General features: G+C 35.0%; 3 protein-coding genes across 3 annotated transcripts; all 3 read left to right on the forward strand.

The window, feature by feature from the left end:
- The first annotated feature begins 1,147 nt into the window (after positions 1-1,147).
- On the forward strand, positions 1,148-3,660 carry LOC140817512 (uncharacterized). The gene is made up of 4 exons (XM_073177233.1): positions 1,148-2,172; positions 2,256-2,453; positions 2,540-2,631; positions 2,809-3,660. Exons 1-4 carry the CDS (start codon positions 1,390-1,392, stop codon positions 3,515-3,517), a joined length of 1,782 nt encoding a protein of 593 aa, XP_073033334.1. The 5' UTR covers positions 1,148-1,389; the 3' UTR covers positions 3,518-3,660.
- A 9,434-nt stretch (positions 3,661-13,094) lies between these two features.
- LOC140816652 (uncharacterized) lies at positions 13,095-14,988 on the forward strand. The gene is made up of 6 exons (XM_073176044.1): positions 13,095-13,996; positions 14,074-14,115; positions 14,196-14,306; positions 14,385-14,498; positions 14,579-14,803; positions 14,879-14,988. The coding sequence occupies exons 1-5, from the start codon at positions 13,396-13,398 to the stop codon at positions 14,800-14,802; spliced, it is 1,092 nt and encodes a 363-aa protein (XP_073032145.1). The 5' UTR covers positions 13,095-13,395; the 3' UTR covers position 14,803; positions 14,879-14,988.
- A 153-nt stretch (positions 14,989-15,141) lies between these two features.
- LOC140817354 (receptor-like cytoplasmic kinase 176) lies at positions 15,142-15,601 on the forward strand. Its single transcript, XM_073177005.1, has 2 exons — positions 15,142-15,330; positions 15,410-15,601. Exons 1-2 carry the CDS (start codon positions 15,142-15,144, stop codon positions 15,599-15,601), a joined length of 381 nt encoding a protein of 126 aa, XP_073033106.1.
- The last annotated feature ends 2,199 nt before the right edge of the window (positions 15,602-17,800 follow it).

The raw sequence follows: 17,800 nt of genomic DNA on the forward strand, positions 1-17,800 counted from the left end.
ATGTATTTGTATAATTTTATGGTAATAATATGATGTATATAATATTAGACATGTTTAAATAATTATGTATATCATATCATAATATTATAATGAGTGTCATAATTTATTTTGTTTAAAAACCTTATAGGCTTTTATACTTGTCGTATCCCTTACCGGGAGTGTGGGATGTCGTCTTAACATCCTCCCAGGATTTATAACAAGTTTATGAAAAATTTATTTTTATTATTTCTAATAATAACATTATATTGTATATTAAATAAATACACAATAAATAAATAACAGTAAAATAAATATTATTACTTTTTGTTTAAAAACCGTATAGGCATTTATACTTGTCGTATCCCTTACCGAGAGTGTGGGATGTCGTTTTAACATCCTCCCAGGATTTATAACAAGTTTATGAAAAATTTATTTTTATTATTTCTAATAATAACATTATATTGTATATTAAATAAATACACAATAAATAAATAACAGTAAAATTAATATTATTACTTTTGTTACTTTTTTCTTCTGTTTGGAGCTTGGAGTAGTATGTAGGACTTTTAGAGCTTCGTGCTGATAACGTGTTGTGAAAAAGTAAAAATTTATGGTAAAAAGTAAAAATCTCAAACTCTCAAAATTTACCAAACTACACACTTTATAATATTTTTCTCTCTACTCAATTGTGATTTTCTTCACAAATGAGAGATCTATTTATAGGGTTTCGTTACACATAATCCAAAAATAAAATACATCATTACCTACATCATCACACACAAATTTCTAACTTTACAACTCTTATTTTCAACATTCAAATATTCAACTAGTACTTTTTCCATATTAAAATTAAAATATATTATTTCAACATAAATATATATAAATATATATGTGTGTGTGTGTGTGTTCACACAGCGTTGAAACTAATTAATAATTATTATGAAATTACAATATTATAGACGATGACTAATTTAGACCAAATGAATAGCGTTTTAAGCAGATAGCCTAAAGCGCTTCGGTTGCGCATAATAAAAGAAAATGTACTAAAAAGCGTTAAATTCAAAACTTTTATATGACGTCACCCACAATCGTAGTACATGACCGTTGGATTATTCGACAACGTTCCAAAATCAGAGTATTTTAAAAATGATCCATAGCTGCTACAGAAGATATTGACCGTTGAGCCCTCTCTCCATACTAATTCCTGCCCAGATCTATTGGCACACTAGAAGTAGAAGTGTTCAGAAAGAAAACCCAAAGAACCGGGAATTTTCACTGCTATCTTTGTTGGATTTACCGTCAATTATTCATTCTAGATTTTTTTTTCTTGAAATTGAAAGATATATAATTGCTGGGTTCGGATTAGAAAGGGGTTCTTTGATTGCTTGTTTAACCCATTTTTTTTTATTAATGGCGGCTTTGGCACCCGGGATTCTGTTGAAGCTGTTAAATGGGTTGAATACAGGGGTTAAGCCCACAAGTGAGCACAGGAGCTCCCTTCTGCAGGTCACGGATATTGTGCCTGCAGATTTGGATGAAAAAATTCTTCTGCCTAAACATGGTTTTTACATCAAGATATCCGATTCTTCACATTCCATTTACGCGAGCCTGCCTTTTGATCAAGATGATCTTGTTCTGAGCAACAAAGTGCAATTGGGGCAGTTCATTTATGTGGATAATTTAGAACCTGGGTCGCCTGTTCCGGTGGTTAAAGGGATTAAACCGATCCCGGGAAGGCACCCTTTGGTGGGTACACCGGAGCCATTGATGGGGTTGAGGCAAAAGGGGGAGAAAGCAGAACAAAAAACCAATGGAAAAAGTTCTTCATGTCAAAGGAGGGGTTCTTGGGGGAAAGGGCCTAATGGGAGTGAAGTTCTTGAATCACCAAGAAGTTTGAAGCCAGTTCCATTGGATTTCGATCAATGCACACCCATGAAAGAGAGGCCTCATAGTGCAGTGAAATTTGCTGACAATTTTCAAATGTCACCTATGATAAGAGGGAAAACGATGAGGGATGGAAGTGCGGTAAGATCTTCTGTTGGGGGCGCTCTCTTGTCTAAAATGACAGAGGCGAAGGCTGAAGTACCCATAATTCGGAAAAGTTTTGCCTTCAGTTCCGTGTCTAAGTTTCCTAGGAGCAAGAGCGTATGTGACCGAGACCAAATGATATCCATGAGCCCTTTCAACATATCTGTAAGTTCATTTTTGTCAGATTCAATTTGGGTCTTTAAAGCTTCCAGTTTGTGCTGTTAATGGGCAATTATTTTGTGTTTTAGGAAAAAAAGAGCTCAACGCCACCTCCAAGACTGAGGAATGCGATTCCAACTACATTTCCCCCCATCGGTGGAAGTTCAGAGAATAACTCAAAATCAAAGATCATTTCAAATTCACCATTTAAGTCTAGTTATTCAAACTTCACAGATGACACCAGCCTTCATTTCAACTTACCAGGAAAGCTTAGCATCCTTGGAAAGGTAATTTATATTTCGTCGATATATATAATCGAGTTAAATGTATTAGTTGAGGTCTAATGGCTGACTTCTTATGGAAATTGCATTAGGAAGCAGTTCAACAGCGAGAAACAGCACAGAAGATTGCACTTCAAGCACTTAGAGATGCTTCAGCCACTGAAAATCTTGTTCGATCTCTCAAGTAAAGAAATATCTTGTACCTGTTGGCGGGGGGGATCTATTGCAGACTTTACATAACTTATGTTCTAAAAAAATCTATCACTCATCTCCGCTGGTCTCCCCCGTGCTCTCTTTTTCCTTTTTGACTTGTTCTGTTAAGTACAGGCTCAGCTGATGCATTAATCCTTGTGGCTGGCAGGATGTTTTCAAATTTGACCAGATCAGCTAAACCGGATGCCCCGGAAAGCTGTTTTAACCAGTTTCTTGATTTCCACAACCAGATTGTTCAAGTAGTTGCTGAAATAGTGTCCATTCAAGCAGCAACTGCTGCTACTGAAATGGCTAAAAAATCTCGTGCAGAACCCAGGGAAGATGAAGAAGGGGACAGCACTGTTTTACATGAAATAGTGTCTAATTCAATGAACCAACGGAAAACAGAATCAAATGCATCGAAAAGAAGAGCTGACCTTTACAAATCCATCGCAGCTTTTCCCGAAAGAATCGAGCAAACGTCTATCTTGGGAAAGCATTTGAAATCATCCACAATCAACCAAAAAGTGAACTTGGATAGAAAGGGAGCCTTTACAACCATGGAATCTGCAAACGAGTGCGATGAGAACAAAAAACCAGCTTTATCTTGTAGTTTATCCAACACTATCAAACTAGGGAGGCAGGTTGAAACTGAAGCAGGAAACTGGTTCATGGAGTTTTTAGAGGACGCATTGGAAAAGGGTATGAAAAAGTCGAAAGGAGGGGCAGAAATGCATGATAGGAAACTCCCACAATCACTTATATTGAAGGTGATAAATTGGCTAGAAATGGAGCAGAGTGACAGAAGTAAGAGGCCAGTGCATCCCAGAGCCGCACAGGTTGCAAGAAAGTTGAGGATCAAGATGAAGAACCCTTGATTTAAATAATTAAAGTGGCGATTCAATGGATTTGTTTTACAATTGTGTGGTTATCTTGTATTAATAATGTATTACATATGTAGAGTTACAAAATTTCTGAAATTCGTAAGCACAATATCTTGTTTGAACCGAATCTCGATTTCTTTATTAGCTAGTCAAAACTACTCACATGGATGATAATTTGTGCGACGTATTAAACTTTCCCAGATAAACCCAATATTTGTAGTAGTTTTTTATTCATAGATTTATTCATTAATCCAAATGAAAAAACAACGTGCAACTTATCCAAGCCATTTTAACATAATATATACAACTATTAACTCTAACTGCTCTTCAGATTTCTTCATGCATATAACATCAGTCTCCTACGCCTGTGATAAATAATACACAAGGGAGGTGAAAGCCACACAGACTACATTAGCCTTCTCGGGGAGAAAGCTCCCTCCACATCACAACAAAAATTGTACACTGTATGAGACTCTGCCGTGGCGGGCTGCTTGAGTCACCGAGATTCGTTGTCTTTTGAGGTACATCCTCACCCAAGGAAGCTTTTGACACAATTTCTCTAGCGCCATTTGGAAAACGTTTGTCATACGAGATGGCCGAGTCCAGTGAGTAGATACGCTAAGATAGGGCAGACAGTGTTGTCATTTTAGCCACAGTTGACGGGGATGACCAATACCACCAATCGGTATGCAAGTACTCACTTTTAATTGCATCCTCGAGTACCATTAGAGCTTGAACCATCTGAAATGAACAAGGGATACAAATGAGAAATCTTGGGAAATAAAACAAACTATACGATTCCTGGGCAATATATGCAAAGCTAGCAGAAAGCGAGAACAACCCCTCACCAAAAAAAAATTAACTGCAAGTTTCAATACTTCAAGTCAAGTCCTAGATGTATTTCTAGGGTCTACCTTTGCTAGTCAAGGAGGCAAAAGACGGGGTATATATGGTCTGTTCATCCACCAAATTTAATGTTCTGAAAATCAGAAATCAGATCATGGAATAGAAAGCCGGGCATACCTCATAAATTGTTTTCGCAGCTTTAACAAATGCACGTCTTTTCTCTTGATTTGCCCTCGAATTTCTTAAATCATCTTCAGGTAGAGCATCATCAATATCGAGCAAAATAGTCTTGAGAAACCGAAGAACTTCAGAAGCTCTGCCTGGTAATGGTCGTAACGAAGATTCATGAACTATATTGCTTTTTGATACCCCAAGTTCTGAGCTGTTATCCTTCATGGTAGAAATTTGAACCCCTTCACTCATCAATATATATTTCATTCTTCTGACACCAGAGCCCTCTTCCAAAGCACTGGTTTCATTATTAGAATTTGGCGAGAAACAAGAACGATAATGGAGAGTGGGGAGAGGGGTACTTGGAAACAGGTGAAAAGGTGACCCTGAGGTGCTGAAATGGCATAGTCGCCCTTTCCAGTCTAGGAGAAAATGGTCTTTTTCCTAGGGTTCCATGGCGACTTCATCGGATTATTTCATCCAAGGGCCAGAATTTTTTCTGGCCCAATTTTATTTTTTTTTAATTTTTTTTTGCCCGGAATCTCAACCACTCATATGGGGTGTGGGCACTGCCCCCACACCCATAATCGAACTAACCGACTTCATCCGTGCTTCTAACGAGAATAATATCAGACCGGGATGACGGGATTGTCCTTGTATTCTAGGGGTGATTTGGTTAAGTAGACCCTACTCTTGCGGGCACTGTCCGCAAGGGTCGATCCAACGGCTCTGATTTTTTCGAGTCATTTTTTTTTTTTTTTACATGAAGGTGGGCAGAGTGATCCGGGTCATTCATTGCCCGTGGAGGGATAAGTTGAAGCAAACCTATAATTTGATGGATAAAAGCCAGCACTTAAAACCTATAATTTAATTGACTGGTGTCAAGAAAACAAATTGGAAGAATTTAAATTTTTAATCAGTGAATTAGTAAGAGTTTCGTCCAAGAATTTTATCTCCGACCTCACACTCGTTCCTATCTATGGTTTTTCGGGTTCGAGAAATTTTCGCTCCATTAATATCTTTGAAACAGAAATAAGGACGGAGATAGAGATCGAGTTCGAGGAACCAAGACGGGAGAATCAAAACATATTATTATCTATTATTATTATCTTAATAATAATAATATTTTTTTAAAAGAAGTTCGGAGATGAAGATAATATCAACGTATTCGTCTCGAACTATTTTGAGGATTTAAAAAACTGGGAATCTCCATCTCCGTCCCTATATCGAGTTTTTCTTGCAGACCCAAATATATGAGAAAAATTATCATCCCCAAAAAAAATTCCCTTTCTATAAATTTATCAAAGGGTAATTAAACTAATGGCCCGATAAATTTCAATTGGCTTTTGGGATTAATTAAATATCTATCACGTGTTCATTATTAATTGTAAAGGTAATTTTAAATGTCTTTCTAATTTATTGAAAATTTACATTTTCTCAATTTCACCCATATTCTAATGAAGGAGAAGTATTTTACTATTTTCTGCTGGTCAACAATGGTTAAAATATTCTATGAATTTCGAAATTATTGTTGAAAATAATATATTTAAATATTGAAAAAGTTATAGTTGAATATTTGAATGTTGAAAATAAGAGTTGTAAAGTTAGAAATTTGTGTGTGATGATGTAGGTAATGATGTATTTTTTTTTTGGATTATGTGTAATGAAACTCTATAAATAGATCTCTCATTTGTGAAGAAAATCACAATTGAGTAGAGAGAAAAATATTATAAAGTGTGTAGTTTGGTAAATTTTGAGAGTTTGAGATTTTTACTTTTTACCATAAATTTTTACTTTTTCACAACACGTTATCAGCACGAAGCTCTAAAAGTCCTACATATTTTTCCAAGCTCCAAACAGAAGAAAAAGGTAACAAAAGTAATTATATTTATTTTACTGTTATTTGTTTATTGTGTATTTATTTAATATACAATATAATGTTATTATTAGAAATAATAAAAATAAATTTTTCATAAACTTGTTATAAATCCTGGGAGGATGTTAAGACGACATCCCACACTCCCGGCAAGGGATACGACAAGTATAAAAGCCTATAAAGTTTTTTAAACAAAATAAATTATGACAGTCGTTATAATATTATGATATGATATATATAATTATTTAAACATGTCTAATATTATATATACCATATTATTACCATAAAATTATACAAATACATACATTTATTCTTTTATTCACCAACGATCATAAACGGTAACAAAACGGCTAGTTTTTACCCTATAAATATGATCTCTCAAACTCATTCAATCACCCCAACTTTCTCTTCTTCTCTAAAAATTATTCTTCATCAAATTTTCGGAGAAAAAAGAAGATGGCTTTCGCAAGGTTATTTTTAATTATTTTAGTTATCATACTCACGAGTCTTGTATTTATCGGAGAATATCCTCCTCGTGTGTTTTCTTTATTTTTACGAATACTTGTACTTGTTGTTTATCCATTACTTTGTATTGCAATATTCATTAACTAATAAAATGCATCGTGATTTTTAGTACCACCATAGCAAACTTGACAAAGCTCGAATTCATCGCTCTTGACATTACTGGGAAAAATTATATGCCATGGACTCTCGATGTAGAAATGCATCTTGAGTCATTAGGTCTAAATGAGACCATAAAAGAAAATGGCATATGCACATCACAAGAAAAGGCAAGAGCCATGATATTTTTGCGTCGACATCTCGACGATGGATTAAAATGTGAATATATGACTGAAAAAGATCATATGGCTTTATGGAAGGGATTAAAAGAAAGATTCGAACATATAAGGGAAGTTATACTTCCGATCGCTAGGAATGAATGGAATACGTTAAGATTCCAAGACTTTAAAAAAGTCAGCGATTACAACTCGACGATGTATAGAATAATCTCGCAGTTGAAATTTTGTGGGCACGAGATTACAGAATTGGAAAAGCTTGAGAAAACATTTTCCACTTTTCACGCATCGAATATAACTCTACAACAACAATATAGAGTGCGTGGATTTTTGAGATATTCTGAACTTATCGCCTGTCTCCTTGTGGCGGAAAAGAATAACGAGCTATTAATGAGAAATCATCAGGCACGACCTACTGGTTCAACGGCATTTCCTGAAGCAAATGTCGTAAGCGAAAATGAATTTAAATCTGGCAACCAAAATCAAAGTTATAGACAAGATTTTGGTCGAGGACGAAATCGAGGTCGTGGTCGTGGTCGTGGACGTGGTCGGGGACGTGGAAATAGTCGTGGTCGTGGACGCGGCCGTGGTTTGAAAATAATAGAGATAGTTATTTTTATAACTCATCTCAAAAGAGCGTCCCAAACCATCCACAGAAAAAGCATCATGAGAATACAAGTGTTAATGAGGATCACTCAAAAAGATATGAAAGTTCTTGTTACAGATGTGGTACTCCAGGACATTGGTCCAAAGTTTGTCGAGCCCCTGAGCACCTTTGTAAACTTTATAAAGAATCATTAAAGGGGAAAGAAAAGGAGACCAACTTCACTGAACGCAGTGACCGTTTGAGTGATTCAACTCATCTTGATGCTGGTGATTTTATGAATGATTTCTCTGGAAATGATCAACATGTTGGTGGGATAGAAATGAACAATTTTGATGCTGCAGATTTTCTAAATGATTTTTCTGAAAATGAACAATATAGTGGTAGAATATAAATATACAATAATTTGTTTTTCATGTATTCATAGAATAATGTTTTATTGTATAATTATGATATGTGTTATATTTAAATATATATTGCCAGTAATTTATTTCATTGCATATTTTTTTTGAAGTTCAAATATGGAAAATGCAATGAGCAAAACTGAAGTTTGCATACCCGATAGTGGTACAACGCACACTATCCTCCGAGATAAAAGATATTTCTTGGAACTAAAACCAACAAAAACAACGGTGAATACAATATCAGGTCCTGTAGACTTGATTAAAGGATGTGGTAAAGCACAATTTTTGTTACCTAATGGTACAAAATTTTTGATCAATGATGCTTTATATTCACCACAATCGAAAAGAAATTTGTTGAGTTTTAATGATATATATTCCCATGGGTATGATGCTCAAACAATGAATGAAGGGAATGAGAAATATATGTGTCTTACACATATAAATCAGGAAAGAAATATGTGATTGAAAAATTACCAATGCTCCCTACTGGATTGCATTATACACATATAAGTCCCATTGAATCAAACATGGTAGTTGATAATTCTTCGATATTAACCAATTGGCATGATCGATTGGGACATCCTGGTTCAACAATGATGCGAAGAATTATAGAAAATACACATGGTCATCCGTTGAAAGATCAGAAGATCTTTCAGAATAATAAGTTTCAATGTAAAGCTTGTTCTCTCGGAAAACTTATTATAAGACCATCACCAGGCAAAATCCAAACTGAATCACCAATGTTTCTTGAACGTATTCAGGGTGATATTTGTGGACCAATCCATCCACCATGTGGACCATTCAGATACTTTATGGTATTGATTGATGCCTCCAGCAGATGGTCACATGTATGTTTATTATCAACTCGAAATGTTGCATTTGCAAGATTACTTGCTCAAATAATAAAATTGAGAAATCAATTTCCCGATTATACAATCAAGAAAATTAGACTTGATAATGCTGGTGAATTTACTTCCCAGACTTTCAATGATTATTGTATGTCTATGGGAATCATTGTTGAGCATCCTGTTGCTCATGTACATACACAGAATGGATTGACTGAATCATTGATTAAACGTCTGCAAATGATTGCTAGACCAATGATTATGAAAACAAAGCTCCCTATTTCTATATGGGGACATGCAATTTTACATGCTGCTGCATTAATTCGTATCAGACCAAGTGCATATCATAAATACTCCCCATTGCAGCTTGCATTTGGTAAAGAACCAGACATTTCTCATCTGAGAATTTTTGGATGTATGGTGTATGTGCCTATTGCACCACCACAACGAAAGAAAATGAGACCTCAGAGAAAGGTTGGAATTTATATCGGTTATGATAGTCCATCAATCATTCGATATCTTGAACCTCAGACAGGCGACGTGTTCACAGCACGTTTTGCTGATTGTCATTTTAATGAGGAAATCTTCCCAATGTTAGGGGGAGAACAGAAACATACCGAAAAGGAAATTACGTGGTATGTATCATCATTGTTACATATGGATCCAAGAACAAAACAATGTGAAAATGATGTACAACAAATTGTACACTTGCAAAGAATAGCAAATCAAATACCAGATGCATTTGCAGACACAAAAGGGGTAACTAAATCATATATACATGCTGCAAATGCCCCTGCTCGAATTGAAATTCCAAAGAAACAAATTGAAAATACTCATGATGTCATTAAACGCCTGAAGCGTGGAAGGCCAGTCGGTTCCAAGGATAAAAATCCTCGAAAAAGAAAATTCATAGAGAAACACGATGATCACAAAATAGAGAATGATGTTCCTGAAGAAACACATGATGATCACAAAATAGATAATGATGTTCCTGAAGAAACACATGATGATGAAAATGTTCTGTCAGAACCACAAACTGACGAGAATCGTGAAATATCTATCAATTACATTAATACTGGAAAAATATGGAACCGAAAAGATATAGAAGAAATTGATGATATATTTTCTTATAATGTGGCAATCGACATCATAAATGATAACGAAGATCATGAACCAAAATCTTTTGGTGAATGTAAAAATCGGCAGGATTGGATAAAATGGAAAGATGTCATCCAGGTTGAATTGGATTCGCTAAATAAACGTAATGTTTTTGGACCTATAGTCCTTACACCTGAAGGTGTAAAACCTGTTGGATACAAATGGGTTTTTATTCGAAAGCGAAATGAGAAAAATGAAATAGTAAGATATAAAGCTCGACTTGTTGCACAAGGTTTTTCTCAAAGGCCTGGAATTGATTATGAAGAAACGTATTCTCCCGTGATGGATGCAATTACGTTTCGGTATTTGATTAGCTTGGCGGTATCTGAAAATTTAGAAATGCGTCTTATGGATGTTGTTACAGCTTACTTATATGGATCACTTGATAGTAATATATATATGAAAATCCCTGAAGGATTTAAGATGCCTGAAGCACAAAGTTCAAAACCCAGAGAATGTTATTCTGTGAAATTACAAAGATCATTATATGGGTTAAAGCAATCCGGCCGAATGTGGTATAATCGGCTAAGTGATCACTTGATGAAGAAGGGATATGTAAATAATTCAATATGCCCTTGTGTTTTCATTAAGAAAACAACATCCGGATGCGTAATTATTGCTGTATATGTTGACGATTTAAACATCATTGGAACGAGTAAGGAAATTCAAGAAGTTGTGTCATACTTGAAGGAAGAATTTGAAATGAAGGATCTTGGAAAAACCAAGTATTGTCTGGGTTTACAAATTGAACAAAAAGAATGTGGAATGTTTGTTCACCAGACAAATTATACAGAAAAGATCCTTAAACGTTTTAATATGGATAAAGCAAATCCTTTAAGTACTCCAATGGTTGTTAGATCATTAAACATAGAAAAGGATCCATTCCGTCCATGTGAAGATGATGAAGTTATTCTTGGTCCAGAAGTACCATATCTAAGTGCCATCGGTGCCCTTATGTACCTTACAAATTGTACAAGGACCTGATATATCTTTTGCCGTGAATCTGTTGGCAAGATTTAGCTCATATCCAACAAAGAGACACTGGAACGGAATTAAACATATATTCCGTTATCTACGAAGAACGACAGACTTGGGACTTTTGTATTCAAAAGATGCTAATCCAAGTATAATTGGTTATGCCGATGCTGGATACTTATCTGATCCACACAAGGCACGTTCCCAAACTGGATATGTATTTACTCGTGGAGGCACTGCAATATCTTGACGTTCACAGAAACAAACGCTTGTAACAACTTCATCAAATCATGCCGAGATTATTGCACTACATGAAGCAAGTCGTGAATGTGTGTGGTTAAAATCAATGACCCAACATATCCAAATTTCATGCGGATTATCATTCGATGAGAAGCCTGTGATACTATATGAAGATAATGCTGCATGTGTTGCTCAAATGAAAGAAGGATACATAAAAAGCGACAGAACTAAACATATTCCTCCTAAGTTCTTCGCATTCACCAAGGAGCTTGAGAAGAATAAATGTATTGATGTTCGTCACATTCAATCAAGTGAAAACTCATCAGATCTCTTCACAAAGGCACTTCCTACGTCAATATTCAGAAAGCACATATATAATATTGGGATGCGCAATCTACGAAATTTGTGAAAAATTGTTCATGTCAACATCAAGGGGAGTTTACGTGACTGCACTCTTTTTCCCTTACTATGGTTTTTATCCCAATGGGTTTTTCCAAGTAAGGTTTTTAACGAGGCAGTACAAAACACGTAATGAAGACATCATCGTACCATGATCATCATCACAAGGGGGAGTGTTGAAAATAATATATTTAAATATTGAAAAAGTAATAGTTGGATATTTGAATGTTGAAAATAAGAGTTGTAAAGTTAGAAATTTGTGTGTGATGATGTAGGTAATGATGTATTTTATTTTTGGATTATGTGTAATGAAACTCTATAAATAGATATCTCATTTGTGAAGAAAATAACAATTGAGTAGAGAGAAAAATATTATAAAGTGTGTAGTTTGGTAAATTTTGAGAGTTTGAGATTTTTACTTTTTACCATAAATTTTTACTTTTTCACAACAATTATCACTAATTTCCTACTGGTCGACAATGGTTAACTGGAAAAGCGGCATCCTCCATATAAAGCCCATGAGTATCTAATGGATCTGAAGGAGACGCCTATTTTGTCATGTCGCGAGGCCCAAAACTTTAATGGGTCGAAAAACTCTTTGCTTTTTGGCTCAGTTGATTGGGGGTTCTGCCAGGAGGTTGCGGCCCGGAGTAGCAACAAACGGAGTTCAGAGACAGGGAAATGGAATAATAAAGATAAAGAATAAAGAAATTATTATTGACGATAATAAAGTATATAATAAATAAAACATGATTATTATAATATTAAAATGATGATTTTAGTAGTAATAATAGTAGATAAATAATCTTCAAAGTTAAAGCCTTTGTAACTAAAATGAGCTTATGTTCAATTTAATAAGAAAACTTCGATAATAATATACTTTGTAATAGACATAAATTCTATATTTCATATACATTTTTTTTATTAAATTTTTGGTTCTTTATAATTTTTAGGCAAAAAATTGCGTGAGATTGTCTCACGGATTGTATTTTGTGAATATCGGTAGAGATGACCTGTCGATTCGTGATACCGTATCACAAGAAACCTACTCTAATTTTTATATGGAACGAGACGTTAATTAGAAAAATAAATGTCAATATTCCTACGATCCCTTCTGCCGAATATTTGAATTGACAGCTGAGCAAATTGCTTTATTTATATCGTAATTTTTTGTATTCGTCTTCTTGGCCTTTTGCTTGCAGACAGGATCTAACATTGTTCCATAAGCCAATTCCTTAATCCAGGGATGCATGTATTAGACTCATTCAGCGAAACAAAAATCCAAGAATTCATGTAACAAAAACCATTTTTACAAATATGAAAATTATTTCGCTGATTAACTTTTAGTCCAATCTTAAATTTCAAAAGTGTTCTCAAAATTATATTTGCCTATAGCAGGCATCTTCTCGTTTCAAATGAACTGATCTCTGGTGCATTTCGCCATCCTGACTAGCGAATCTTTTAACATCCGTTGGTTCGATGAAATATTTTTCATATGGGAAAGATGAATGATCATGTCCTAATTCTTTCCATGAATCCTTTGTAGCCTTCGGTAAGATGATTAATCTTACAAATTTGGCCTTGTCCATCATTATTTACTCTGCATTTTTACAAGTTTTGGCGAATGAATGTGTACTGAACATGGAAATTCCCTCATATGGGAATGGTTCAAACATCATTGGAGGGAACTGGGATGGATTTTTAACCAGTGAAAGCTGTGGATCACAGTTTAAACGATACTTATACGGATTAGCAAACCATGCTAACAAAACAGAAAAGATATTCTTGAACATCACAAGGCAAAAAGATTGCTTAAACGACGTTTCATCCTGTGGTTTCGATAAGCTAACAAGTGGAGCTGGAGGTTGTTCTGATTACACGGTGACGGATGTTGTTTCAAACTTTGGAATTGCTTTGGAAAGTTTAAATCAAGGTTGCGAGAATATAGATTTAGATGGTGATTATGAAAAAGAGTGCGGTACTTGTTTTGGAACCTGGGAACGGATCGTTGTTTCAGACGACAGGAGCAATGTCTCAACAAAGGAAGAAACTGATATCTGCAAGTTTTCGTTGCTGATTTCTTTGACAAGCCGAAGAATTCAGGATTCGGGATGGATTCAATCAATATATGCGTGCCTTGGAAATGGAGTTCATATAGGTAACTTGCCAAAAAAAGGTATTTGTTTTCTTGATCTAAAAATGATAATATTTTCCCTTTGTTGAAATCTTCTGCAGATGATCAGGAAAGAAATGTAAAGAAGGTTATGTTCGTTAAAGGTATGGTGAAATCAAGAACCTGTATTATGTGTATCTTTATTTCTTGAAAAAAGCTTATTAATTTGTTGAAAGGTTTGCAGGTCTCGAAGTTTTGATTGGTGGTGTGATAGGGATTACAGTAGTGGTAGCTGTTGCATTGGTAGTTTTGTTTAGAAAACCAAGTAAAATAAAACCACCAAAAATAACTGAAGGTATGTGTTTTTTCAAGATTGGTTGGTGATACTTGTTAGTCTACTGTCAAGATAATATTGCCTTTTTTAACTCGACAGCAAGTGTAGCATCAGTTTCTGAAGAATCCAGCAGTATTGAGATATCTCTAAGAGAAGTTTACTTGTCTACAAACAATCTTAGTGAATTAAACCTCATTGGCCAAGGAATAGCAGGTTAAAATCTGACATATAGCATGAAAAACAGTTAAGACAGCAGTCAAATTTCTGATGGTGTAATGCTACTTTTTTACCAGGAAAAGTATACAAGGGTATCTTATCAGATGGCCGGCATATCGCGGTTAAACACATTACAAACGACGCTCACATGGAGACGTTTATCAGAGAAGTTACAAGCTTATCACATGTCAAACACCCGAATCTCGTCAAGTTATTGGGCCATTGCGATGGAGAAGACGGGAGCTTTCTTGTTTACGAACTCTGCGACAATGGCAACCTCTCTGGATGGCTATTCAGGTAATGTTATTCCCTTGATTGGGAATTGAATATTTAAGTGAACAAGGATTTATTATGAATTTTTTACGTTATAGGTAAAGATAAAATTCTAACTTGGATCCAAAGACTGGAAATTGCTATTGACTGTGGCAAAGGGCTGAGATTTCTGCACACTTTTCATGAAGGCTGCATTGTTCATCGTGATATTAAGGTAAATTTTTGTCCAATTATAAATTTTTAAATGCATGTTTTCCTCCAATAGTTCAAACAATTTTAACATTGTATGTTGCAGCCCACAAATATACTTCTTGACTCAAATTTTCAAGCAAAACTATCCGATTTTGGATTATCAAAAGTTATCTCCATGGGGCAATCCTATGTGAGCTCTGAAGTTCGAGGGACACTTGGTTATGTCGACCCCGAGTACCAGAAAAATCACCACGTCCATCCATCAACAGATGTTTACAGTTTTGGGATTGTTCTTCTGCAACTTCTGTCGGGACAACGAGTCATTAATCTTGATGTTACAAGACCAATGCCTCTGAGTAAAATGGTGAGGAAATTCAATTTTTTTTTTGCTTTCTTATGTAGGATTATCCTCAAAACAAACCCCATATTTTTATTTCATGCAGGCTAAAAATCTGATGAAAGGAGGGGATATAACAGAGTTTGCTGATCCAAAACTGAATGGAGAATACTCTGTCGAGGGGTTTCAACTATTGTTCAAGCTGGCCTTATCTTGTACTGGGCTTAAGCAGCAACGCCCATCGATGGAACGTGTTGTTGCAGTTCTTGAGAAAGCTCGTCGTGTTTCAGAAAGATGAGTTTTAACACATCATTCCAATCTAAGCAAAAATTGGAATCAAGTCCATCAAGGAAACTGTGACATATACATATCTGCAGAAATCTTTATATTACAATATTTTTATATAGCAGCTTTACGGCAAGTTCTTGTAGAAAACGAGCTTGACTCATATTATTCAACGGATAGAAAACAGATGAACAATGAACAAAAACATAATCCTCCAATTTATTTCAATTTTTCTTTATAAAAAGGTCTAAAAAAAAGTGCTGCATTATGATCAATTCATGCATTTACAACTGTACGAGTAGATGCCCTGCAAGCTAACGGTTGGCTAGGGAATTTATTGACTCAAGTGAAATAAACAATTTTTATTTTAATATAATTTAACTTTTTATGGTTTTGTTATACTTTATCTGTATACACATGCAAACAGCATAGATAAAGTCCTTGATTATACTTTAATACAAATGAATTCGATATTAAAACTCATTTGTAAACACTGCATATTCTAAATTCGTTCCTAGTCGATTCAGCCGCCTAAAACAGGGATAAATGTCGCTTGAGCTCGAGACTAGCATCTGTGATGTTGTGTACTGCGTTTCTTGGTAAGGGCATAGAGATGTCCAAACATGCAGATGGGTAGTCATATGATGATTATATCGAACAACCATCCATCGGACTTTCCAAGTGGTTATCATTCATCGAGAGGATAAGTCTGTGGTTATGATTGTACACCATTAGTCCTTACGACCCGAGACAACACTGAGGCTCTATATGCTAGGGTTGTGCTTTGACTCGTTTACCGGCTCCAGGAGAGTCATCAGGTGGCGAGGTTGGGTACAATTGCGACACATATAGGAGCCAGTGCATTGTAGTCGGGGATTCACCGCTCACCTGCGGGTGTGGATATCCTATGTGATCTGATGAAATTATAGTGCGTGGAATCTCTGGCCAAAGTATGAGATGTACGTTAGAGAAGGAGTTCTCCAACCGTACATGCGATGCCACTATTTATAGTTATCACATAGTTATCGAATTATTATGCAACCCTCGATGAACCAATGGTTGCAGATTCGATCGGGATATATGAGCTGAAGGGATCGTACTGTACGTTAATCATAATCGGCTGGTTCTTGCAGGCACTATCAGTGATACCTAGGGGATCATGGGGCGATGCTACTAGACGCTCTTACCATGATCCGATGGGTGCAATCAGAAATGAGTTCTGAGATTCTTAATCAAAGGTATTGATGAAAAGAATGAGGCTAAATAGGGTAAGCCCGAATAAGGGATTATGTCCTGAATCACAAAGAGTTGTGAACCCACGGCTAACTGTATCCCTGAACCATTGAGGGTCACACAAGCACTGGATCATTTGTTCTCGTTGAGAGAATGAATTCAAGGAGTTGAATTTATATTATGATACAGTAAATTCAAGGAGTTGAATTTATGATAATTAAATTTTGAGAAAATAAATTCAAGGAGTTGAATTTATGATATAATAAATTCAAGAAGTTGAATTTATGAAATTTGGAGATAATAAATTCAAGGAGTTGAATTTATAAAATTTGATAATTTAATTTATTAAACTCAAAAGTTGGGTTTATTAAATATTAAATTTTGGAGGTGATAAATTCAAGGAGTTGAATTTATAATTTAAATATTAAATTCAAATGTTGAATTTATAATTGTTGAATTATAATTGAATATTAATTCAAATGTTGAATTTATAATTGATTTAATTTATTAAGCTCAAGAGTTGAGTTGATTAATTAATAAATTAAATATGGTGGGTAATATGTTTAATGGGCTTGTAGGAGTACAAGTCCAACATAAAAAATAATTAAAGTTTTAATAGACCTTGATTAAATTAATTGAATTAGTTGGACTAGACCAATTAATTAAATCAAGCCTCATTAATGTTAATTATGTATTAGGTCATGGGATTATTATATAAAAAAAGTTTGACCTAAAAGACACAGCCACCACCCATTCTTCCAAAGTCATCCACGTGAATGGCATAAAAATTCTCCAAAATTATTTAGGCCATTTTTCAAGAAAAGGAGAATTGAGCCGTCTCTCGATTTTAATCTCCAACGTTGAAACTTCTTTCAAATATTCTAGTGCTATTTGGAAGAGGAAAAAATCTTCTAGTCGTGGACCTAATTAGAAGAATCGAAGAAAGTTCGTAGGGATCATCAAGAGCTAATCCGTTCAT

The sequence above is a fragment of the Primulina eburnea genome, chromosome 16 (assembly GCF_022965805.1).
Source record: "Primulina eburnea isolate SZY01 chromosome 16, ASM2296580v1, whole genome shotgun sequence".
Taxonomy (NCBI): domain Eukaryota; kingdom Viridiplantae; phylum Streptophyta; class Magnoliopsida; order Lamiales; family Gesneriaceae; genus Primulina; species Primulina eburnea.